General features: G+C 39.9%; 1 protein-coding gene and 1 long non-coding RNA gene across 4 annotated transcripts; one reads left to right on the top strand and one right to left on the bottom strand.

Annotated features, from left to right (window-relative positions):
* The first annotated feature begins 1,609 nt into the window (after nucleotides 1-1,609).
* LOC122874805 (ceramide kinase-like) lies at nucleotides 1,610-24,237 on the top strand. Of its 2 annotated transcripts, XM_044193179.1 has the most exons (14): nucleotides 1,610-1,990; nucleotides 7,529-7,567; nucleotides 11,519-11,659; nucleotides 12,121-12,243; nucleotides 12,334-12,459; nucleotides 12,557-12,623; nucleotides 12,860-13,005; nucleotides 14,293-14,367; nucleotides 15,765-15,917; nucleotides 17,221-17,326; nucleotides 17,731-17,810; nucleotides 18,476-18,681; nucleotides 18,908-19,128; nucleotides 19,229-24,237. In XM_044193179.1, exons 1-14 carry the CDS (start codon nucleotides 1,855-1,857, stop codon nucleotides 19,314-19,316), a joined length of 1,707 nt encoding a protein of 568 aa, XP_044049114.1. In that variant the 5' UTR covers nucleotides 1,610-1,854; the 3' UTR covers nucleotides 19,317-24,237. The 2 variants fall into 2 exon arrangements, with proteins under 2 accessions (XP_044049114.1, XP_044049116.1); XM_044193181.1 differs by lacking the exon at nucleotides 7,529-7,567.
* Nucleotides 5,699-11,510, bottom strand: LOC122874806. 2 transcript variants are annotated; one of them, XR_006377684.1, is made up of 4 exons: nucleotides 10,659-11,510; nucleotides 9,121-9,766; nucleotides 6,062-6,250; nucleotides 5,699-5,951 (listed from the first exon to the last, which is right to left on the bottom strand). It is a non-coding gene; the product is annotated as an uncharacterized LOC122874806 (long non-coding RNA). The 2 variants fall into 2 exon arrangements; XR_006377683.1 differs by lacking the exon at nucleotides 9,121-9,766.
* Nucleotides 24,238-25,106: the final 869 nt, after the last annotated feature.

Below are 25,106 nucleotides of genomic sequence, written 5' to 3'. Positions count from 1 at the left end.
GAAGACTCATCCCACCAAAAAGCACCACAGAGCGCCACAGGAAGTCATTCCTGCCTGTGGCCATCAAACTATTTAACTCCTCCCTCTAAGAGTTAGTCTGTATGACCTTAAGTCACTAAACTGGACATTGATCATTACATCTCCGCCATAATTAATAATAATTGTGCAATATTCTGTTTACTACTCCCGTGCAATATTAGTTTTCCCTTGTTAGTTTTTTCTTATTTATTGTTACTGATACTATATACCTCAATTACTCTCGACAGTACATGCACCTCCGCGTATTACTATTATTTATTACATAATTAGTGACATTGTATTTTATACTGTACTTTCATCACCAACCAGTAAACCCACTTGGTACTCGACACTTAGTTTATCTTATACTTATACCGACCTGATACTTAATTTATTTCTGACCAGTTTTATAGTGTTTATAGTGTATCATATCGTTTTCTAGTACTTTCTCCTGTGTGCACTGACGTAAAGGCGAGCTACTGTAACAAAGAGTTTCCCTACGGGGATCAATAAAGTATTTCTGATTCTGATTCTGAAATCAGTTTCCAAAGTTTGTCTTTTTGGTACAATATTCCCTCTTTGTGCTTCCACAGACAGTGTTTCCAGAGCCGCAGCAAAGAGGCATAGTAACACAAAGAGGGAATGTTTTACTTCAACACTCAGACTGCTGAAGCCTCATATTATCTTAAGCTGAACTTAAGACTTTTACACACAGAGAGGACTGTGGATTTTGTCCCCCATCACTTACATTGAAATTACTTTAAGAACAGATTTCTTTGCGGCCAGTTTGGACAGCAGGAACAGTTAGCAACCAGTAACTTTGTCAATGTGCACACAGGCATGTCAGTATTGTGTTAAGATAGACTTGAAAAAGTGTGAACCTGTCATTTAAAAGTGATCAGTGGTAAACAGTAAACAATTATGTGATAAACTTGTAAAATAGAATCTAGATTAAAGATTAAACCAGGCGTTTCTAGTTGGGTCTCCTTTTCACACTTCAGATGTCTGTAAGTTGTTAGCAGTTCCAGAAAGAGACATTTCCCCTCCAAACTCCTCACATGGTTTCATTTAAATAACTCTCCTAACATGGTAAGGTTATTCAAGATTTCACAAAAAAGAAAAGGTTATAGAAAAGTAAAAAAGAAAACAGAACTTTTTATTCTTTCCTCTTCCATTAATCATCTCACGACCCCTCAGATTTATCTTGAGACCCTTTATAGGGTTCCGACCCGTAGGTTGGGAACCCCTGGACTTAACTAGCTAACTGCTCGAGCAGCTACCACAGTAAAACAATTTTGGTAAGATATGAACAGCTTAGAAAAAGATTAATGACATACAGTTTCTTGACAAAAATCGCATCAATATTGCGACCGTATACTATCCAAATTGAAATTCAATTTAGAATTTTTGTTGAGTATCTAATTTTCTGATAATAAAGTTGTTAATGCCACACCAAAAGGCTTGAATAACAGTACAATCTCAAAATAGGTGAATTCCGGTAAGAAACCGCTTTCTGTCAGACAAAACTTGAACGCACCACCAGCTCCCTCCTACTTCCGTTATGAAACCGCTTTGTCAGACAAAACTTGAACGCACCACCAGGCCCCTCCTACTTCCGGTAAGAAACCGCTATCTGTCAGACAAAACATCCCGAGCTGAGATCCGCTACACGGACGCACTTTTACTGATACCGCTCCTGTTTGACAGTCGTTTATTTTCGGGTTTTGGAGCCTCTTCGGGCACACACAGAGAGCATGCCCGGACAGAGGTAACCGTACCCGGGCTGTCGCTGCCCCCTCAGCCGGCTGAAGGACGGAGCAGGACGGACAGACGCAGATGGAGAGGCCGGGCAGGCTGCTGCTGCTGTCCGAGCTCCGCGTCAGAAACGCCGCGTACGATGTGAGTTTGAGCCGGTCACTGCTCACCTGGAAGAGACGGATCTCCAGCCCGGTGTACCACCCGTTTAGACCCAGTAAGACCCGGATAATCTGTGTATCTTTACCTCTCTGTCTGTCTGTCGGCCTTAAACTCACCGCGACATCCTGTTAGATAAACAAAGGACATACAGAGGACATGTTGGACATGTTTGGACCTGTAGATAACATACGTGTTAATGTACAAAACATGATGTAGTCCGGACTGCAGTGTGCGAACTACGAACTATACTATAGCTTTAGGGGGAGCTCACTTTTTCTTTTTTTTACGAGAGGGCGCTTTCTTGCTGCTGCTGCTGCAAAAAAAACAAAAAACATTTAAAGCTGCAAGCATATAGGCCTACTTACTTTGTGTCATCAGATATATAATAATCAGCCACGTCCAACCTCCACACGGGTATCAAAATCAAACAAGCCAACTATAGCAGGGCACAGTATCCTCTGCAGGGTTAAAGTTACCCATCACATACAGACGAGCACAGTCATTTCTCGGTACAATTCAGACATCAAATGCGAGGGTCACAACAAACCAACCTGCAACAGCACACACATGCATGAGCATTGAGAATGGCAACAAAGATAGTCCTCATCAACACCCATAGCATACAATAGGCCGCAGTGCTAACAGTGAATAAAGACCACAGAGGCCTGTTTTTTTGCTTGATCTTTACGTTCAAGTTTACAATATTGCGCCGCCACGCTCCGATGGCGATGGCAAGAATAGCACTGTATCTTTTGTTAATTAGCGATGAATCACCCTCGTGCATGAGTCATATACATCAACAGCATAATTTTACTCACGATGCATGCTTATGAAGATACAGAAAAATAGAAATGCATGGCAAAAAAGCATATTGTCAATATTTTAGAGACCCCCCCCCCCAACAAAAAAAAATTATTCACAAGTCACCCTGCTGGACTGTAATAATAAGTGAGACATTATATATGGGGCTTCATAACACACATCTAGTCTGACACTCAATATGTGGAGGCCACACTGAGGCTGCAGGCAAGGAGGAGGAGCAATACAAACCAAACCTCATACGTTTTTTACAGTATTCTAAATACAGGGAAATATGGAGAAATACAGGAGATAAAATGTGTTTTTAAAGAACTAAACAATATCATTTGAAATAGTTCTCACAGCACGGGTGGTTTAGTGGGGGTCCTTGGCAAACCCTCATATATTCTCTAACTGATAATGTAAATTATATTTGGGAGGTTACTTCTGCCCTCTGTTTCTTTGACATGAACTGCCTACTGGACAGATGTGGAATGTAACTAAGTACAATTTTGCTTTTATGCTACAATTCAGAGGCAAATATTGTACTTTTTACTCCACTACATTTATTTGACATTAGTTATTTTACAGATTCAGATTATTAATACATAATATAAATCAGCTAATGAATGATGATGTATTGTTATAGATTAAGCCACCAGGCAGTATATAAAGTAGCTGAAATTAGCCCCAACTTTACCAGCTGCAACGTTAGTGATGCTTACACATTAACGTTACAGTAATTATAATCCAGTGATATAATATGTATTATTCTGAAATGGGCCATTCTGCATAATGAGTACTTTTACTTTTGGTATATTTTAAGCATATTTTAATGCCAATACATAAGCAGTAAGATTTTGAATGCAGGACTTTTACACTGTGGTATTGCTACTTTTACTTAAGTAAAAGATCTGAGTACTTCTTCCACCGCTGTTACTGGACCAGCCAGTGGTGGCAAATAACGGAGTACATTTCCTCATGTACTGTACTTTGAGGTACCAGTTAGTGAAGAAGAAGACTGCTAGAAAGTAAACATGGATGTAAACAATGTAGGTTTTAAAATATTAATAATAATGATGCATGTTTATTAGACCTCAGTGATACACACAATGAGTTTTGGTGAGTAACACTGAACGTAACATAAGTTTGATTACAAGAAAACTCCACAGGGCCCCTTTAAATATAATTTTGAGGTAGCCTACTTGTACCTAATGTGAGTATTTCCATTTTATGCTACTTTATACTTTTTACCACACTACATTTCTCTAACATTGCTAGTTAGTGATTCACAGATTAGGATTTTACATACAAAACATACCAGCAGTTACGAAAGAATGACGCAGTGTTCTTGAATAAACAGTATATAAAGTAGCTTAAATGAGCTCAACCAGCTGCAACATTAAAATGTTGCTTAAATGAAGTAATAATCCAGTAATATAATACACCGACATGTGAATTTCAGTCAGACTCGAGTCGTTAATCTAATGACATTAAACTCAACTTGACAAAATCAAAAAAGACTTTGACTTTAACACCAATAACTGACTTCACGTGGACGTCAGCCTTTTGACTATGAATGACTTGATATCCTCCCAAAACTATGGAATAAAAATGATGGTAATTTTTCTGATTACACATATACAGTACTTTAAATTAGGGATGCACTGATCGGACATGAGGTGCCTGATTCAAACCGAATACAGTTTCTTTGTCCGTGTCTTTATAAAATTCTGTGCTTCTGCTTTCCCTTATATTCGACTGCAGATGAACCTCAGATTATCACATTCATCTGAAAAGACTCTGCTGTAGTTGATAACAGATTCACTATACTAACTGCTTAAAAATATTTATTGGGAGTACATTTGTGGGGGGCGCATAATGACTCATTTAGGACTGGAAACAAAAAGCTGAGGAGCTGGACCTCCTACCCCTGCTAATATATGTAATAATATAATGCTCTTAAAGAGGTCGTTCTGCATTTCAATAAGGAGAGATCAAGTGGAAGTGTATAACAACATTTATAAAAAGACTTTGGCGATTAGACTCCATCAATGTGAAGCATCTTCATTAAGCAGAGGCCCATATGAAGAGAGGAGAGAGGACAGGAGTCTAGCTGCTGCTGGTGGTGCTGGTGGTGGTGGTGGTGGAGTAAAACCAGGTGGTGCTTAATGGAAACTTTCAGCTGAATCTCCCTGGACATCCTGGAGGTCATGGTGGTGATGAAGACAGAATAGCACTGGTATTTAAAGAACAGCATCTAAGGCTTGATTGGCTTGAGGAGCGCAGGCAGAAAGATCATTGGTCAGATATGATGTCGTCATAACCGTGAATTTAGGGACTTCGACAGCGTTGGGAAGCGAAAGTGACGGAGAAGACAAGAACAGGAGGACGTGGCAGAGATTCACCCACAGAGGATTGAAGGCAGAATGTGAGAGAAAGCTTTTCCAGCCAAAGCTTCACGAGTACTTTCACTGTCAATGGAGCACATTTTACTGTTCATTTGTCTTTACTTTTATGTACATTCTTTGACATTTTAGTATTGCTACTTTTCCGTACTGGATGTGATTAAGAAGTGAGGTGGCTGCACCGTCTCGCTCCCTCTGTCTTTAATGTTTGCTTGCATCATAATCTTTGCGGTGAGTCGATGAGGGAAATACCAGTGACTGGTTCTGCTCGTAGTTTCGGGGGGTTCAGCCTTTAAAAGGAGTTTATCTTCAGGTGTTTTGCGATGAATGCTTTATGTTCCCTTTAGTTTTTTCTTTAAGGACGGCCGCTGTGATAACTGTGTTACCTTGTGGCTCCAAAACCAGAGATTCTCAGCAACAAGTGTGTTTTAGGTTCACAGTAACTTTTCAAGTGATGGAGAAAAGTCTGTTAATCTGCAGAGCTTGTGATAAAGTAGGTGCTTTGACGGTATTTTGTAAGATATTGATGAATGGCTCAGTAATAATAATGATAATAATAACATAATAATAATCTTTATTTATCGAGCACACAAGTGTGACAGTCGCTCACTGAGCGACATCGTCTTCATCAGCAGTCCCTGTCTGTTCATCTAGGTGTGTCCTCAGTCAGACAGGGGAGCTGCGTTCAGAAAATGCTAACTGACTTATTTCAATTGTATTCAGAGCTGGAAGGTTTCAGATCAGACCGCCTCAGGGTTCACTGTGACCTGCGGACTGACTGCAGGCTGCTTCATCGGAATTGATCCTAAACTGATCCAGAATCAGAAAGTGACCTTATTTACACTGAATGTGTCAACAGGTACAGATTACACTTTGTAGAAACAACAGGATTTGAAGCTCTGTGATTGGATGTTTCTTACCGAAATGCATTTTGGGAGTTGTAGGCAACTTCTCTCCTTCCGTTTTTATGTCCGCAGGCTTTTGACAGAGTTTGGTGTCAGCAGGTTGAAGCTCCTTCCTGTCTTCTCTGATTCAGCTGTTTATCGTCCACATAGCTTTGTGTTTCTGTTGTTATGGTGACAACAGAAATACCTGCTTTTTGTGTAAACCTGAAACAGACAGCGATATGTGTGTGTCTGACCTGCTTTCCGTCTGCTGCTGCGAGGACCTGCTGCTATTTTCATAACATTTACTAAGTTTTAAACGACATATTAATGTCAACATATAATATGACATTAATTGCACACACTGTAATGACTATATACACACGCACACACACACATATCTATATCACCAGTATATTGAAATTTCCCTGTTTGTGTGTGTATATTTTATAACCTGACTGGATTTTTGAGGCCGATAACGATAAAAACCTAATGTATCGGCCGATAGTAATGTTTAAACATATAACGTAAACGAACAATCTTGATACAGATCCCTTAGATTTGTTTTGTTTTTTAAATTGTGATCAGTATACATACTGCGACATTTCACAGTGTAAAAATAAACGTGTCAGTGCTCTCTGGTGGTCAAACTGTGTAATGGAGACACCGGTTCTAATTGACCTCAAACCTAGTTTGGCATTTCTTTACTGCAATTTCTTGTTCCTTATCGGCCGACAAACACGCATAACTTTTAATATACTGTTGACAGGGCACAGTGCTGAAAACATTTACATTACGTTTATTTTGTTTATCTATGGATGGCAGTGTTTGTTCTGTCGGTGCACCACTTTGGTTCAAACTCATATCTTTATCGCTATTGGATAGATTAACATGAATTTTCACTTTGGTTATCCCTTAACTTTTCATGAGGTCAAAATTTCACTTTGTCCAACACTTTGGTTTATGAACAAAAACCTACGAAACAAATGACATTACCATCAGCGTCAACTGCACTTTGTCTTTAGCGCTAATTAGCAAATGTTAGCGTGCTAACACACTAAACTATGATGGTGAACGTGGTGGCTGGATTAAAAGGCACAAGTTCAAAGAAGGTACGCCATTAATTCCTATGAAAGATGCTCATTGGGCTCATTGAGCATGCTCACTGCAGTCCTTCTCCAGCCGAGCCGGTTCAGACTTCCTGTTGGCTCCCCGCACACATGAATGGGGAAAAATAATTTAATCAAACAGCTCGTCTAGACTTTCCAAATGTTACTGGACAGAAGGGATCTAATTCTGATAATAAGAGTAAAATACTTCATTTTACACTCTATTTTAATGATTTAACTAACTGCTTTATTTTTAACTTATAACCTTTTACTGCCTCTTGTTAGTTTGGGACTCCGTCCTGTGGAGGTCCACCACAGTTGACTCTGGTTCTAACAGTCTCCTGGGTGAACCCTGCTCTGTGGAGTGTTTGGTAACTGTGTGGTTCTCCTGCAGGGTTTTGTGTTCCTTCGTTCCCTCGTCGACCAGACTCAGGTAGGAGACTTTGCTCCCACAATGCAGTGGGGCACCCACACCTGCCGACTGCAGGTTTAGTGATTGTGGTGCTGCTGTTAAAACATGTTTCTGTGTTTGATGGCTGAACTATGAACTCTGTTTGTGTGTTCCCAAACTGAATCTGCAGTTATGTTCCAAAATGATGCAAAAATTAAACTTAAAAAATATTCCTTAAGAAAATCAGGAATCTTAAAACCTTAAAAAAGAAACTGGACTTTCTATCCAAATTCCTACTGCTGTCAAACTACTACCATTAGGTTTTTAGTCTTGATTTCATTAAAGATTCATCAAAAATCACATTTTGGAATAAAACTCATGTTTTCAGAGAAGCATCAAAGTGTCAATTTTGGTGCTGTTTTCCATCAACATCAAACCCAGCAGTTATTGCTCCTCGCTGCTCCTGGTTCAGTGTTTCATGTGTAGTTTGGCTGAATAGTTTCAGTAACTCTGCTGCCGTTTCTTCAGTTTGTAGATTAATGAGCTGCTGCTTTCAGAAAAATCCTGTTTAATAAAATGTTCTTTAAAGGAATATTATTCTGTTTGTTTCCGAGAGTGAGATGTTCAGATGGATATCAACCTCATGTCTGTGTGTTAAGTTTGCAGCTGGAGTCAGGAAGTAGTTAGCTTAGCTTAGCATAGTTCCTAACCCCAACCCTTAAAACCACAAACTTTGGTTTTTACAGTTTGTCCTCTTTATGCTAACTCAAGCTGGCAGTCAGAAAGCTGCAAGTAGTAGTTGGTTTGGATTATTATTTATCATTAGTTATTGTTTTCTCGATTAATCGATTAATCATTTAGTCTATGAAAGGTGAAGAAATAGTTTTTTAAAAATCACAATTTCTCAGAGGCCATGGTAATGCCTTCAATTAGCTTGTTTTGTCAGACGAAGCCTCAATAGCGAATCGTCACTTTTGAGAAGCTGAAGCCAGAGAATGTTTGGCATTCTTGCTTGAAAATTACTGAAACAATTAATCGATTATCAAAATAGTTGCAGATTAATTTCCTGTTGATCAACTAACTGATTAATCGACTAATCGTTGCAGCTCTAGTTGTCTCAAATGTTAGAATTTGCTGCTTTTACTTGCCTTGATATTATTGTAAACTGAATGTCTTTGAGTTTTGGACTGTTGGTCACCCTCATCTCTATGAGACTGTGATGGGCATTTTTCATTGTTTTCTGATGTTTTATAGACTCATTAATCGGTCAAGAAAGCAATCTGCAGATGAATCAAATGTGAAAATAATCTTTAGTCCAAATAATGCAGTCCAAGGTGTTGCATGAAAATACAACCAAATGGTTGCTCCACGCCAGATTGTATCCTGTTACGATGCAATGACTTGGCGTGTAAAGATGTGATAACACACGAGAAAATACACGTCTGTAGCCCACTGACTTTCCGATATGCTTCCCTTCACCTGAGACCTGAAGGTACGTGCCCACGGGGGCGTTTTTGGGCGCATTGGACGCATTGGACGCTTGATAGGTGTGCCACTAGTTGTCACGATAGATGATAGACAGGTGCTCTCCTTACCTGAAACACAACAGGAAGCACTTCCTGGCTGCACCTGATTGGACGAACGCTTTCACTCGTGGGCTGTCTGCTCCCGGATTTCGAACCGGACCAACATGGCGGCTCGTTTGGAAACTTTCTTATATTATGAAAATAATTCACCGAAATGTGTTTCTGAAAACTTTTTTTAGTCTAGTTGCTGAATCTGAATCTGTCTTCATTTTAGATCGACAGTGGTTAGTTTAAACGTTTTTGGGAGTTTTGCAGAGGACGCCCCTAATTTACATAAAGTAGCTTAGATTCAACTTTATGCAAATGAGTTGAAACGCAATGCTACGCTACCAGAAGGCTTTGCAGGGCTTTCTACATAGACAATGAATGGAAAGCGTGGAAATGACGGATCCTGTGGACAAGTACCATCAGCCCCTGTGGTGCCTTCAGGTGGAAACAGAACAGCAGAAAAGCAATGATGCTTGATGACATCACAGCACTGCAGTGTCTCGGGTTCATGTGTCCTCGTTACGTCTCATGCTTCTCAGTTTTCCTCCGGTTATCTCCGTGGAAACGGCAGCAAGATTTTACTTCCGAAAGATGATCTGTAGGGCAGAGTTTCCTCCGTCCGCCTTCAGGGTTAACATTTGGCTATGTAACATGTTCAATCAAACATCTGTGAACATATGACACAGATATGAGAGTCAGGTGATCGACAGGTAACCAAAGACCTCAGGTGGTCAGTTAGTAACACGTTGATTTGAATGTCAGGTAGGGACGTTTGTTTTTTGTCTCAGTGTGTCCTGAAGAGTCACAGAAAAAACTCAGAGAAAATGTAAATGTTTCAGTTAAGTTGTAAACCAGTTCACACTGTAGTTTAGTAAGTGTAAAAGACATTCATTTGTATTAAATATATAGACTGTTAACATAAAGGACGTTTGAGAGAATTAAAAGCCTATAAACATTAAAATGTCTTTTCATGTAAATAACTTTCTTTAGCAAATGGTAAAGCAATAACGGGGTAAATTAATTTCAAAACTGAAATCAGTTTTATGTTTTATAAAAGACATAAAATCAAGCAACATCAGTGTGAAATCAGGCAATATTAATATTGTAATATTGCGATTATAAAACAGTTACCAACAAAATAAAACGTGATAAAAATGTATTCATAATGTGGGGCAATTCGCTCTCAAAATAAAAAAACTTTTTGTTAGTGTTATTTCCGTTTCCCTGGAAATACATGGGGTCTGACTAATAACTGGAAAACAATCAGTCACGTCTGTAGAATCCGATGTAATGAAACCTAGTTTACTACTCCAGCAAGTACGCCGACGCTTAGTAACGACCTAGCAACAGTCAACTTGAACTAACGCTTTCTAGAGATCGTGGGATTTCCCAAACTGAATAAATACCACACACATAAACACAAAACTGCCTTGCTAGCTCAATTTTGTTGTAACTAAGATATCTGCTGAAAAAATCATTTTTCCATGGACAGATTTAATTACTACGTCCACGAACTTCACATGTATTTTTAAGCTAGTAGCGCCGTGTCACCGACTCACCGGCGCAGCTGATGGAGGAAGCCGGAACATCAAGGCGGAACAGTTTCCACGTGAAATATTTCCAATAACTTCAGGGCGCTGTGAAGTCCAAAGGTCGAATTTCCAATTATTTATATAACGAAATGTTCTGCATCAATCCATGTTTGTTGGCGTTTAAATTTCAAAAACAACATTTTCACTGCGATCACAAAACTGCTATCACCCTGGCGGAGTAATATTTTTAGTGATGAGCCCGGTGTTGTGTCATGCTGATTTGAGCACGTTCTAAATGTCTAGTTGACCAATCAGATTGCTTGGTCGGAACTACTTGTTGTACAATAAAATATAAATAAGAATAAATAACAATACAATTTTGCAATAAAAACGATGAATCAAAATCCAGTTCTTATATAATGTGCAGGTCATTGAGATTCCTCCTTGACCCGGTCTTCTCTGGTTTTTAGTCTAGACCTGGGAATTACAAAGAACTACCAGAGGATTTCAGGCTGCAATCAGCCTTGTAGTAGGTCAGAGGCCTTGTAGGTCATATTGTAGGGCTGGAAGAACATGGAAGTTGAACCTGGTTTCACTTCAGTTCTCTGTAACACCCAAGGATATAGTTCAGACATTCAAAACCAAAAACAGCTCTTTCTCAACCCACTCCAGGCGACCGTTGGTTTCAGTTTATTTCTTTAAATATCATGTGAAACTTGCTGCAATCAGCATTTTGTTGGCAATGACGTCATTCCTGGAAGTAAAAGTCAACCAGCTGTCTGATGGTGCGTTCATGTGCTGCAGAGAGGCTCCGAGATATCTGATGTACAAACAACTAACAAACTGTGTGTGTGCGTGTGTGTGTGTGTGTGTGTGTGTGTGGTCAGGTGTGGTTCACAGTGTGTCAGTGTCAGAGATCATCTCTGTCAGAGAGGAAGAGGAGGAGAAAAGCAGCAGCAGAAGAGACAATGGCAATTGGAAAAAGATCAAAGAGAGAGAAGGAAAGGACTGCAGGCAGGCCTTCACAGGTAAACACACCTGGAAACACATCTGTACACACACCTGTGAACAGCTGGAAATGCACCTGGAAACACAATAAACAAACACAGATACAAACAGTTAAAATACCAGGAAACACATTAAATACATGTGGAAACACACCTGAAAACAAAGTAAACACATCCGAAAGCACATAAATAAACTTGGAAATACATTAAACTCACCAGGAAACACATCTGGAAACACAGCTGTATGTTCACTCTGTGGATTGACTCAGTGAGTTCTCAGTGCTAACTGAACGAGGCAGCATGAGAATAAATTCTGGAAATATCTCGATAACTTTGCTGACTAAATCTGTCTCTGTAGTTCCTTCACAATAAAAGCACTCCATTGGCTCACAAGCTAAATGTTTTTAATGTGAAGCAGCAATTCAAAACTTAAATGGTGAATTGTAAAATTAATAGTTTGACTTGTGTCTGTTGTGTTTCAGTGTTGTACGTGGACAGGTGTCAGCAGCACCGCTGGCGGTGTGCTGAGGTCACCTTCACGTGTCCAGACGAGGCGCTGTGTCAACGCTGGGTCAGCAGCATCAGAGAGCAGCTCGCCGCTATCAGTACGACTTTACACCAACACACACACACTGTCCAACACACACGTGATTGTTGCCAGAAACTGTCGGTAACATCATTGTTGTTGTCTACAGCCAGCAGACCCAAACACCTGCTGGTCTACATCAACCCGTACGGCGGGAAGCAACAGGGCAAACGCATCTACGAGGAGAAGGTCGCCCCGCTGTTCGCCCAGGCAGACATCTCCACGCACGTCATTGGTACGTCCCGTATCGCTCACTTCCTGTTCGTGGGCTTTCTGTGTCAGGGATTTACATTTAAAGCACACTGTGTGTGTCTGTGTGTTTGTTGTCATAGTGACGGAGTACGCCAATTATGCAAGGGATCACCTGAGGACGGAGGCGGAGCTGAAGAAGTTTGATGGGTGAGACTTCAGATGAATTATTACACGCTGTAATTACATCACAGAGCACAAAATACCTGCAAGACCGCTAATATAGGTGAACCGCCAAAATAAAAGCACCACAGGCTGCTGTCTTGTGTTTTACTGCAGACTTTTTACACTTGACAGTAAACAAATTGATTGTTCAGAGATATTATCTTTGTTTCTGTTTCACTTTTGTAAGCTCCTGCTAACATTTCACTTTGACGCCGGCTCAGGGTGGTGTGTGTCGGAGGGGACGGCATGTTCAGTGAGATCATCCATGGGCTGATCTGGAGGACACAGATCGACGGTGGCGTAGATCCAAACTGTCCGGATGAAACGCTGCTTCCCTGCTCGCTTCGCATTGGAATCATTCCTGCAGGTCAGAAACAATGATGTGACTCCTGCTGAGAAAGAATCAAAAAATAGCGCTTTCATTTTTAGATTTTTGGTTGATCGGATTAAAATGTAGGCAGTGTTGCCTCCATCCTTCAGTGTGGCAACAAAGTGTAGAGGTTGTACAGGTCCATGAGAGGGTTCATTTGGTCCAATCAGGTTCTAGATGTTTTTGAGGAGGTTGTAGAGGTCCTTGAGGAGGCTCCAGGGGTCCTTGAGTGACGTAACGTAGTATGGTTACCTGCAGTTTAACCCTCAGGGGTCCAGGTTCATTTTGGGAAATTTTTGCAGATTTTTTATGCATTCATTTTTATCTTTAACACTTTTTTTTTTTTCAGCACAAACTCAGCTACAAGTCTGACTTTTCATTTTGTCAATTTAACAAAGTATAAAGCTGCCAGGAACCCAAAATACCAAAAAAAGGACACAGGTGCCTATAAAATAGGCAATATTATCATATTATTACAGTTCAAGGTTGTATGTCTGTAAATCACTGAAAATTTGAAAGATTCGGTTATAAAAAGTTATCTTTTTTATGGTCTACAGACATATGAGTTACTGTGTGAAAGCCCCACATCAGCACTTTCGTGTTCAGTGTATTCACTGATGAGCAGATGGACTCCACAGGGTTAATATAGCTTGAGCTCTTATTTGAGCGGTTAAACTGTTGAACTGAAGTATGTTTGAGGTGATATAATTTTAATAGACAGCTGACAGCCAATCAGAGAGCAGGATTCTCCGTCAACGGGGTATAAATGCAGGTACTGACTGTGGCCTCATTTCTCAGTTTGTTCTGTTGTTTGTGTCCTTTTTGTTTTTCTGTTGTTCTGCTTAAGTGCTCTATAAATACGCACACACACACGCACACACACACACGCACACACACGCACACACACACAGAGTCATCAGGGAGACATTCATTCTCTCTGCAGCAGTAGAGGAGAAGCAGCTCACCTGGTTAATTAATGGCTGCTGTGATTGGTGCAGGTTTGTGTTTGGGCAGCAGTGTTGTTGTTGTAAAAATTAGCAATTTTAAAACGTAATATTTAAACAGGCAACATTTGGGAAAATAATCATATTTGATGTTGTCAGCACCATCAGTCCTGCTCTCCACCTCACTGTTAACCGTTCTACACTGTTAAACGTAAAGTGGTTGTTAATGAGGGCAACTAGGCATGAAAAGGTTGACACAAATCTGGTTGCCCGGGGAAACTGGACCTCCATCACAGTCTGCGTTGTGTTCTGTTAACTTTCATCTGTTTATTTGTTTCAGGTTCAACAGACTGTATCTGCTTCGCCACTGTGGGCACCAACGACCCCGTGACCTCTGCACTGCACATCATTGTGGGTCAGTCACGTTGTATCACTACACATCAGCTATAACATGAATCATTTCAGCACCAGACAGGTTATTTAACATGTTATACATAGGACACACACGCGAATAAAATCTAAAACGATCAGAACTCAGGTCATAGGACAAAGAAGGTCCTCTTATAGTAAAAATAAAATGACCCATGTCTACTATAGTAAAGACAAACACTTTTGGATGCACATTCAAATGCTATATATCCACATGTTTCTCACAAAGAGCTGCATCTACGAGTGTAGCTTATGTCCATTTCCCCATTTAAAACCGTTTGTGCAATTTCACCTGTTATGCAAAACTCAAATTTAGAGCTGTAACGAGAAAAAGAGAAAATTAACCATTTTAATAATCGAGTAATAGTTTAACATTAGCACGGTTTCATGTTGTCAAATGAGAAATGCTGCTTTTCCTGGTCTTGCATTATAGTAAAACTGGACATCTTTGGGTTTTGGACTGTTGGTCGGACAAAACGACACATCAGCAGACGCCACCTTGGGGAAACTGGGATGGACATTTTTCACTATTTTTTGATGCTTTGGAGACCACATGATTCATCAAATAATTGAGAAAATGATCAGAGGATTAATCGATAATGAAAATAATCGTTAATTGCAGTCCTATACAAAATAGTTAAAAATTAGCTCCACCTTAACAAACTACAACCCTATTCTAATTTACACACTAGTCTATTTTTTTAACTTGAGAGATGAAAACAGTGTCACATTTTTGAAAAAATACAGATTTTTTAAAAATAGATTTCTGTGTGTGTGTATATAATATAGATGTTTAATATTGATTATATGACTTTAGTTATACAGTGTCATTTTTGCCATTTTGGAAAAACACATCATTATCTCACCAATAGATTCTCCAAATTACACCAATCCTGGATGTTATCTAACATGCCAAATATGGTGCACATCCAACAATAGGTGGCGCTGTAAAGCCTTTTTCCTATTATTATCTCAGGATTATATTGTTCAAATGTCACCAACATAGTCACAATAAATTTGATGAAAATTCATTGATGTACATTACTTTGCTTTCCATGGTGTCATGCTGCCATCTAGTGTTCTTTCAGAAAACAGGCTCTGATCAGGCACTTGATGCACAGTAGGAAGCTCTCTGTGCATGGCCAAATGTACAAAGAAACGTGTGTTAAACCACCTGTTTGAGCCTTATTTAGCAATACTCTTAGCTTCCCTAATACCTTAGGTAAGTAAGGTGGTGGGGTGATTAGATCCTGGTTTACTTGGTTGCAGGTCTAGTTTTTTTAATTGTGTTTCTTAAAACATAGATTTGAGTCTAACATAAAATCATTCCAGGTTAGTATGTTGATTGTGTGTGTTTATGTGTTTGTTTATGCGTGTGTTCAGGAGACTCTCAGCCGATGGACGTCTCCTCGGTTCACCACAATAACACGTTCCTGCGATACTCCGTCTCCCTGCTTGGATACGGTTTCTACGGCGATGTGCTAACTGACAGTGAGAGGAAGAGATGGATGGGACCGGCCAGATACGACCTCTCAGGTAGAAGTCAGATGTTTTCAGGGAAACTCTGTGATGTGATTAGTTACAATTGTGGGAATTGAACCAGCTGCTGTGGTTTGTTAGTGGCCTGTAAGCTTCCTGTAGACTAAACAGAGAAAAAAACATCTCAACAACACACAACGTTTCCATCATCAGACAGAAGAAAGTCATGGATACAACTACAGCTACAAACAGAAGCACTGAGGCAGATAGAACAGAAACAAGCTGGAAGTCTGTCCAGGCTCTCGAGACATTTCTTCATGTTTCAGACCAGTTCTCGTATCGTCAAGGGTGTAGGTCTGGTTTCTGAGAGGGTGAGGGGGTCAAAAATAGTCAAAAAGTAAAGTAAAAATACTATATAAACTATAAACTATATGTAACAAATAACAAATTATAATGAAATTGGTTATGCTCTTCATAACAATGATAGTCCAACAAAATCATTAGAAATGATTATTTGATACAGACCTGATACTTAATGATATATAACGTTGTATTTGCATCTTGAGGCAGAGCTCTGTCCTTAACTACCTTCTCTTTGATTGATGTTCAAGCCTGTTGTCTTACAGAATATTACAATTACACACTGTCAACTATAAATCAAAACATAATACATTTTTTGCTAAAACAAAATGCAGAGCAGGTAGTTTCCTGAGTAATGTCTTCAGGTCTTCTTCTCAGGCTGTGTGCAGCCCCATAATGCAGCCTGAGAGGTGCAGTGTAAAAAAATGTTTTAAAACATCACATGGTAATAATTGAAGGCAACAAATTTAACATTTATTTTGTCTTTTACATTAAATGTTATTAATGTTCCCTGCTTCCCAAAACACAGCCATATTAACTTCCGACTGCTGTAACTGAAGTCTGTAGACAGCAATGAAGTGAACTGTGTGTGTCTGTTTGCAGCACCAGACCTGACTGCATTATGGGGGAAAAGGGCAAAAAAAATAAAAGACAGCTTTCCAGTCAAAATTCTGAAAATAAAACTCATTCGGGATGTCAAGCTGTTCTCCAAAATAAACATCAGAAGTTCAAATTCAAGTTTATTCATATGTCAAGTGTCATATGTATGCAGAGGCATCCTTCTCCTGATTCATACAAACACAGGGCAGGACGGACCCAACAATACAAGTACTGTATGAAAGACATCAGATATGATTGTGGATGAGTATTAGAGCAGGTATAGTAGCAAGGTGTGATTAGTAGGTGAGGTATATGTTCATATGTATATGAACAGTGTACTGATGATGAGGATGAGAGTAATCCTTGGTCGTCCCATCCATCTCTGCTCTGACTCCTGCAGGTGTGAAGATGTTCCTGACTCATCATTACTATGAAGGAACAGTTTCCTTCCTGCCGGCCAGAGGCATCATAGGAACGCCACGGGACGACATCAGGTGTCGATCTGGGTGAGAGAGATACATACAGCTACACAGATGTGAAAATGTGTTTTAATTTCAAAGAAAAGGTCTGGTTCAAGTTAGCTAACGCTTCAGTACAGCAGAGAAAACAGTTAGGTTCAAGTTAGCTAATGTTTCAGTTTAACAGCTAAGATAGTTTGGTTCAGGTACGGTAAGCTAACAGTTTAATTTAACAGCCAACAATATTTGGTCCACTTCAGGTAAGCTGACGGTTCAAGCTTAATAGCCAAAACAGTCTGGTTCAGTTCAGGTTAGCTAACGGTTCTGTATAGCATCTAAAACAGTTTGGTTCAAGTGAGTTTAGTAGCTAAAACAGTTCTGGTTACGTGATCTGATTATCGTTTTATGCCTTTTTTTTTTAAAATAACATCGGTGTGTCTGTAAATTTCCAGCTGTGTGGTTTGTCAGCACAACGGGCAGCTACTTTCAGAGAGAGCTGAGAGATACAAGATGGATGAAGCATCAGACAGCGGTGAGTCCAACAAATCTTCATCCGACGCTTCCAAAATACAGGCTAGATATCCTGTCAAACATACATTTTTACAGGGGTAAACTGCTAGCCTGACTTCATCAAAAGTGATAAAAATATACCTTCCAACAACTCCAAAGATTGATTGATTGATGTTGTATCTTGTATCTTATACAATATATATTTATACCGTGTTTGGAAATAAAAGTGATCCATAAATGGAGCCCTGGGGAACGCCACTGGATAGTCCTGTACACAAGAAATAAAATCACCAGTGGTAACATGAAAAGACATACCGTGCATATAATACCTTTGTAAAGTTGACAAAATTTTACTTCATCCATTTAGTAGCTGTTCTGGAGGTTTCGATCACATTTCCATGGTCAAGAATAAACTTTGAACCTCACCTTTTTAAAGTTATTCAGTATGTTGTGTGACTGTATTAAGATGGATTTCTTGTCTCTTGTTTTTCCTCGCCATTTTATATGTTGCTGAATGCATTTATTGTTGTACTCCTGAAACCCTTTAGTCAATATTGTTTAAATATCAACCTTTTCCTCAATAGAAGCCAGACTCTTGACAACTTGCACACAACCTGGAGTCACGAAGGTTTGGCAGTAGCAACAGGAAGAAAGGTCTAATCTGTCTTTTGGGGGTTTTGGTTCCAGAGAGTGACGGCGAGTGGAGGACAATCCGAGGGAAGTTTCTGGCTATAAACGCTGCCAGTATGAGCTGTGCTTGTCCTCGCAGCCCTAAAGGCCTCTCACCTGCCGCTCACCTGGCCGACGGCACCACCGACCTCATCCTGGTCCGAAAATGTTCCCGCTTTGACTTCCTCAGACACCTCCTCCGACACACCAGCAAAGACGACCAGGTAATAAATCAGTCTTCTGGTTTATGGTCTTTCCACATAATCATAATAAAAAGACTGAAACCTCAGATTTTCTCAGTAGAAACCCAGAGAAGGAAAACCTCAGTTCTCATTGGACAAATTAAACACAGATTTGATCCAGATCCAGAACACCTGGTACAGTTACACCTGCTTTCGTCCAGACCCCCCTCACTGTCTCCTCCTTCTTCCCTTGTTCTGTCTTGACCAGTTTGACCTGACCTTTGTTGAGGTCCACCGGGTGCGGCGTTTCCGCTTCACACCGCGCCACTGCCAGAGTGACTCGGACCTGGAGCTGGACCTGCGGGAGAGCGGCAAACACCAGATCTTCAGCCAGATCTGCCGAGACCACCCGGCTTGCGGCTGTGCCCCTGCCTACAGCAGCTGGAACTGCGATGGCGAAATCCTGACCCACACGGCCATTGACGTCAGGTACCCCGTCCCTCTGGGAGTTTCTTACTTTGCTAAATGTCAAATATTTTAACCCAGGTTAAATTTCTCCTATTTGTCTCCTTTGTTTGTTTTTTCCCAGAGTGCACTGCCAGCTGATCAAGCTGTTTGCACGCGGGATCGAAGAACCAACGGTGTTCGAGGATCTCACCAACCCCTGTGCACTATAGACCTTCGCCCCCATTATTCCCTGTCAGACACTGGAGTCGACGCTCTGTTTCCAGACTCTGCCTACGTCACTGCTGCTGCCGCCATCGAGTTGTGCTGTTACTCAGCAAAGATCAGCAGTATGGAGAGAAACAAAACTTTACTTTCTGGGTCTGAAAGTCCAAAATGATTTCCTCACAGACAGGTAGCGACGTGTAGTTTCCTTAAAACATCCCGACCAGCTTTAAATCTCTTCTCTGGAAACTAGCAGCTGTTTGTAGGAAATAATCAGGAAATTACTGACCCGGAGAGTAAGGCTTCACCCTCAGATTTTGGATTTGTTCTGGGTGATTTAGTGTTTTGATGTGAACAGTTGAATGGTTGCTGGGTGTCTGGCACCTGATTTATTTTAAATATTCAACTCCAGTCCTGAAACCTGCCCTTTTTGATAATATTTCTTCCCCGTAATCCTCAGATCATGACTTGATGATCTGGTTACCTTGAGGTTACAAATGTTGCCTGTTACAGTAACAAAATGTTTAAACAGATGAAAGCTTCTGTAGGTGGAAAACTCAAGTCTGGTTTTAATCTCAAGTCGGGTCTCTTCTTTCTGTTCGTCTTTCTGTGAACTCAGACTTCTTTGGAGCCACATTGGTGTTTTGACTTGGACTCATCTCTGTCTTGTGGCCGTTCTGACTCGGACTTGTCTCAGTTTCATGGGTGTTTTGAGCTGTCACTCAGCAGTTAGGGGTCTTGACTCGGACTGGAACCCATTTAGTCTTGGCTTTGACTTGATAACGAAACTGCCCGGACTTAGACTTGCGGTCTTGACGTGAACTCGACCCCTATTTGGACTTGAACCGGAACCTGCTTTGACTTGGACTTGTCTTAGACGTGACGCAAATAGTCTGTTGACTAATGTCTATATGAATTTTTTTCTGAAAAAAGTTATCTGACTACCGCTGTAGCCTTGGTCTCGAGTCCGGCCTTAAGACGTTTTTTCTATTATCTGACTTGTCTCTGACTTGTGGATGTTTTGACTCGCACTTGTCTCGACTGCAGCCCTGCAGCAGAGAGTTTTTCTATTTATTCAGCATATAAGATAATTAGAAATTGTTACAGAAATGTTACCTTGTTTGCACTTTTTAAATAGTTTTTAATTATTTTAAATATAAATTATCTTGGATTTGGAATTATCTGTTACATGTTTTAAAGATGCCAGACACCTGCCAGTCATTCCTGTTATTTTCTGCTTCTCAAACAGGTCCATTAGAGTTATCTCCAGTCCTCCGCGTTTCCATCGTCTCTCAGGAAGACCTGAGCGCAATCGTAACTATGAAATTGTATTTTTACATATTTCAATTCCCAGCAATTTAGGAAAGAAAATATGACAAATCTCAAATTTTGATTTTAGTCAAGAAAGATTTGTGCAAGTCAAGCTGGTCGTGGCTGAGCAAGCTGAGCAACGCACACATGAATGTTTTTAATCTTCCATTTCTGCTCAATATGCAAATGAACTAAGTCGGAGCAAACACAGCAAATCACGTGAAGAAGTACTGCTTTACCACCAATGTTTCACACACACTGTGCAGATATATATATGTCTTCAAAATGAGCTGAAGTTGTAGCTGTAACTTCAATTTACTCTGTGTGAGGTGATGTTCTGAACTCGTCTGTCGGGTTAATTTTGTTTTGTAAAACCTCAAGATGATCATCTGAGCCTTCCACCAATCAAATAAGATTCACATACAACAAAAGACCAAAAGAACACTAAAGCAGTGGTTCCCAACCTGGGGTTCGGGACCCCAAGTGGTTGCAAAATAAATCTCATACTGCTACACAAACCTATGTTTCATTGACAATTCCCATCAGCCTCAGCTGTAGCATGCTAACACACTAAACTAAGATGGGGAACATCTCAGGGCTAAACATTAGCTTGTTAGCATTTAGGTCAAAGCTAAATGGGTCATAAGTAGCCTTGTTTTAGGGGGTCACAAGCCAAAAAGGTGGGAATCACTGCAATAAAGGGTATCGACGGGGCTCTCCAAGTACTTTTGGCAATATAGATTTAAAATGTTTATCCACAAATACTTCTACTAAAAATGTTCTCAACTGAGTCCAATAAGAAAACTGTTTGTGTATAAATCCATCTCAGTGTGAAAAATGCAGATTATTTCACTTGTTAGATAAAAAACCCGGTTAGGAATGGTATTGTATTGGTGGAAGGTTCATATTATTGGTTTGAAGTTTTGTGAATTCTGGTTTTGTTAAAGGAAAACACACGTTCAGTCTTTTTAATTTTTAAATCATTGTAGGTTTTTAATTTTAAACATTCACAGTGGACAGCTCTGAGCATGTAGTAGCCTGATGTTAACTGTCTCTGTAGCCGCTGCTCACTGTGTCCACAGGCTTTAATTTTTTTTTACAAAATACAATCTACATGTAGCAGCATCATCTGTAATGTTATTTACTAATATTATTCATAGTGAAGATGCATTTTCTCCACTAAGCCTCAGGATGGTGAAGTCAGTCTGTCCAACAGTTTGGTCCACAGATATTTTCAGATCATCATAAAATGTCCCAATTTCATTCCTGCTTTCAAGAGGATGAACCCTTATGATTTTAATGACCCCATGACTTCTCCACCCTCAGGACAAACTGTACATTTTTTAAGCTCTACTACTAAGAATCTCTAAATCATCAGGATGTTGTTTGCAGACATTGCAGCTTGCATTGCAGGCAGTTGTCATTCAAAACATACATTTAATAGATTTGAAAGAATATAACTGTTTCAATTAAATCCATCCGTCAGTGTTTTGAAAAATAATTTTAACTTTGAGATGAACCGGACAGGAAGTCGAGTATGAGCACTGGACTGTCGGACTGTAGATGCTGTTTGTTTGTTTGTTGACCAGCAGTACTGTTTCCTCTCTGCTGAGGTGGAGCTGGACTCAAACTCACGGAGGAGGGAACCAGTAGCAGCTCACGGTGCTCCAAAACACCAACCAATCAGCTACCAGCTTCCTCCTGATCCTAATCTGACCAAATACCAATACCAATGCTGGGGTTTAATGATGTAGCTGCCCGTCTGTCTGTGACAGTTGTAGCTCAGCTTAAGGGTCTTCACAGGTCCAAACTCTTGGACCCAGTCAAAAAACTACCTGTGGAAAACCTACAGGAACCCTACGTGCGTACATTAATTGTCAAGGAGACACAGACCTGATCCAAAAGGGACCTGAAGACAGTCAGAACTGGTCTGATATAAATCAGAGGATAATTAGACCTGTATGTGGTGGACCTGAACAGAGAGAGAACACCAACAATGACAATGTGAACCCAGCCCGATTCGGGTTGCGGGTCAAACCTCGGTTGGTACGAACCGAGTGGACCTGTGAAGACCTTTAGCTCAGCCGTCTGTCTCATGTTGATTTATAATGTATTGATGTACAATCAGAGTCTGAATGTTTGCTGTAAAACCCCCAAACAACAACAAACCAAATGTGTTAAACATGACCGATGACTGAAGTGAAGTTTTAATTAGGAGAGGATAAAAATATTTATTTACATTTAGCAGGCTGTAATTATTAATTAAATGTGTTAGTGCTTTAGTACTATAGATTTAGTGACCGGTCAAACCAGAAACTGGCAAATTCATTTCCATGTTTCCAGGAAGTAGTCTGTGCTGAGAGCTTGGTGACGTAATAAATGCGAGCTACTGTAGCTGGTGAGCTAACTGCTAACATGCTATTTAGCCAGGAACCTGCTGACGCTAGCCAGCCATAATAGCCCACCTAGCTAGCACAGTTACTGACAGGCAGTAGCTAACCTGTCCAGCCAGAATAGCTAGCTGTCACGCTAGCTGGCTTGCTACTAGCTAATGTCGCGTTACGGTTAGGTCACACCAGAAAGTGGCTCAGCGAAAATCATCTGCGCATCTTTTAAGAAAAAGGCGGTGCTGGAATTTTAGTGACGTAGTGAAAATCAAAAACGTGAGGTTTTCTTGTTCTTCACATTCTGCAGACATGCTTTCTAGCAGTTAGCAAGCTAGCTACATCGACAATAACACACAGCTAATGAAGGGAACCCATTAGTATCATGGACTGGTGGGTGACGGCTGACGGTGCTTCATCTCTTTGTGGAGCAGTTTAGACTCCAGCAAAGGTGTCGTATAAGACTGAATGGTGGCACACAGCTGATATGATAGCCTCCTTAATTTTGGACGCCCCAGCTGGCCATTCCCTCAAAGGTCAACACTTTCAAGACGGTTTGAATGTGTCAGTCAGCGCACATTTGCATGTCAAAGTTGAAGTCTACGCAAAGGCTTCTTACAAATTCAATTCACCCTTATTAGTGAATCCACTGATTGCGGAGATCAGACATTGAAATTAACTGAGTTTGTCATGAAATGTTTCTGATATAAATGCTGTTGGGACCTGGACCTTAACGCAGCACAGAGGGAAATATGTAAAAACCCAGATTATAACTGAACAGGCAGAGTTACAGATGTAACCAAATCATGAGAACATCTCGTGTTGTGTTAGGCATATTGCTATCAGCATGTAGAACATGTAGAATGAAGGATTAGCACTGCAAATAATGATTATTTTTAGTATTGATTTAAATGTCTTTCTAATTAGTTATCTCTAAAATGTCAAATACTCAAATGTCCAGCTTTAGTTATCAAAGTCCAAAGTGATTCTTTAAACTCCTTCTTCAAGTTTTACAGAAGAAATGACAACGTTTAGCTCTGTGAAGCTATTTCTTCCGAATTTAAACCTCTCCAACAGGGAATGTTTTTATTTTCAACACTGTAGTTTAATCTGACGCTGAAAACTAGTTTGATCTAGTGAATCAGTCGACCTCTAGCTGTAATCTGAGCTGTAACTCATCTTTACCTTCTGCTGTAGCTGTTTCATTATCAGGAATTAAAAACTTATTCAACTCTTCCGTCTACACAATGATGATTTTATTCTTAACATCAGACCTCAGTGTTTGTTTCTGCTGCATGTTTGATTTAAATTTAGTCTCATTTATTTATTTTTTAATTAATCATGCTCATTCATTCATTCATTCATTTTTTTATTTCTCTTTTGGACCCTGATACTTTAACACTTGTGAGCAAAAAAACGCAAACATTTGAATTTTTCCAAACATTAGTACATATTTATATAATTATTACATTCAAATCTTAATTTTATCACTTTTCAAACCAGTTAATTAAACAAATCTTGGTTTAATGAGCTTAATTTGAACTGATACATGTAACTATGAAACTGTGTTTCCTTTAAAACCTTCAGGTGCGTGACGCCCCTGCATCACTGTAATTGTTTTGTGTAACACGTTTCTTTAACACCCTCGATTTGAATATTTCCAAGCACTATATAAACATTAAAGTGGTTTATAACAAACTATAACGTAGTTGTACACAGATATAAGACATTTTTTAGTGTTTATTAATGTGCAGTATTTGTCCACAATTATACCTTCTCCTGTGGAAACACATTTTATATTATTACAACTGTGTTTCACTATATTGTCATTCATCATCTGTTTAGCATCCACTTATGTTTATATACCGCTCATAAATGCTAGGGGCGGTTAAAATAAAGTGCTACCCAAAATGGAAAATTACTGTCATTGAATTAGAAAGCCTAAAGTGTTGAATGGTTTCCATAGCAACAACCATCAGTGGACGGGTGCCGTGTCAAAGCAGGTGTGTGTGTGTCTGTGTGAACAGGTTATAAATGTGAAAACATCCTGTTTCTCTACCAACCAAAACCCCCCAAAACTATTTATTCAGAGACCAAAAGTCC

The sequence above is a fragment of the Siniperca chuatsi genome, linkage group LG4 (assembly GCF_020085105.1).
Source record: "Siniperca chuatsi isolate FFG_IHB_CAS linkage group LG4, ASM2008510v1, whole genome shotgun sequence".
Lineage (NCBI taxonomy): Eukaryota > Metazoa > Chordata > Actinopteri > Centrarchiformes > Sinipercidae > Siniperca > Siniperca chuatsi.
The sequence above is the reverse complement of the archived record's forward strand: the minus strand, read 5'-3'. Positions and strand labels throughout refer to the sequence as shown.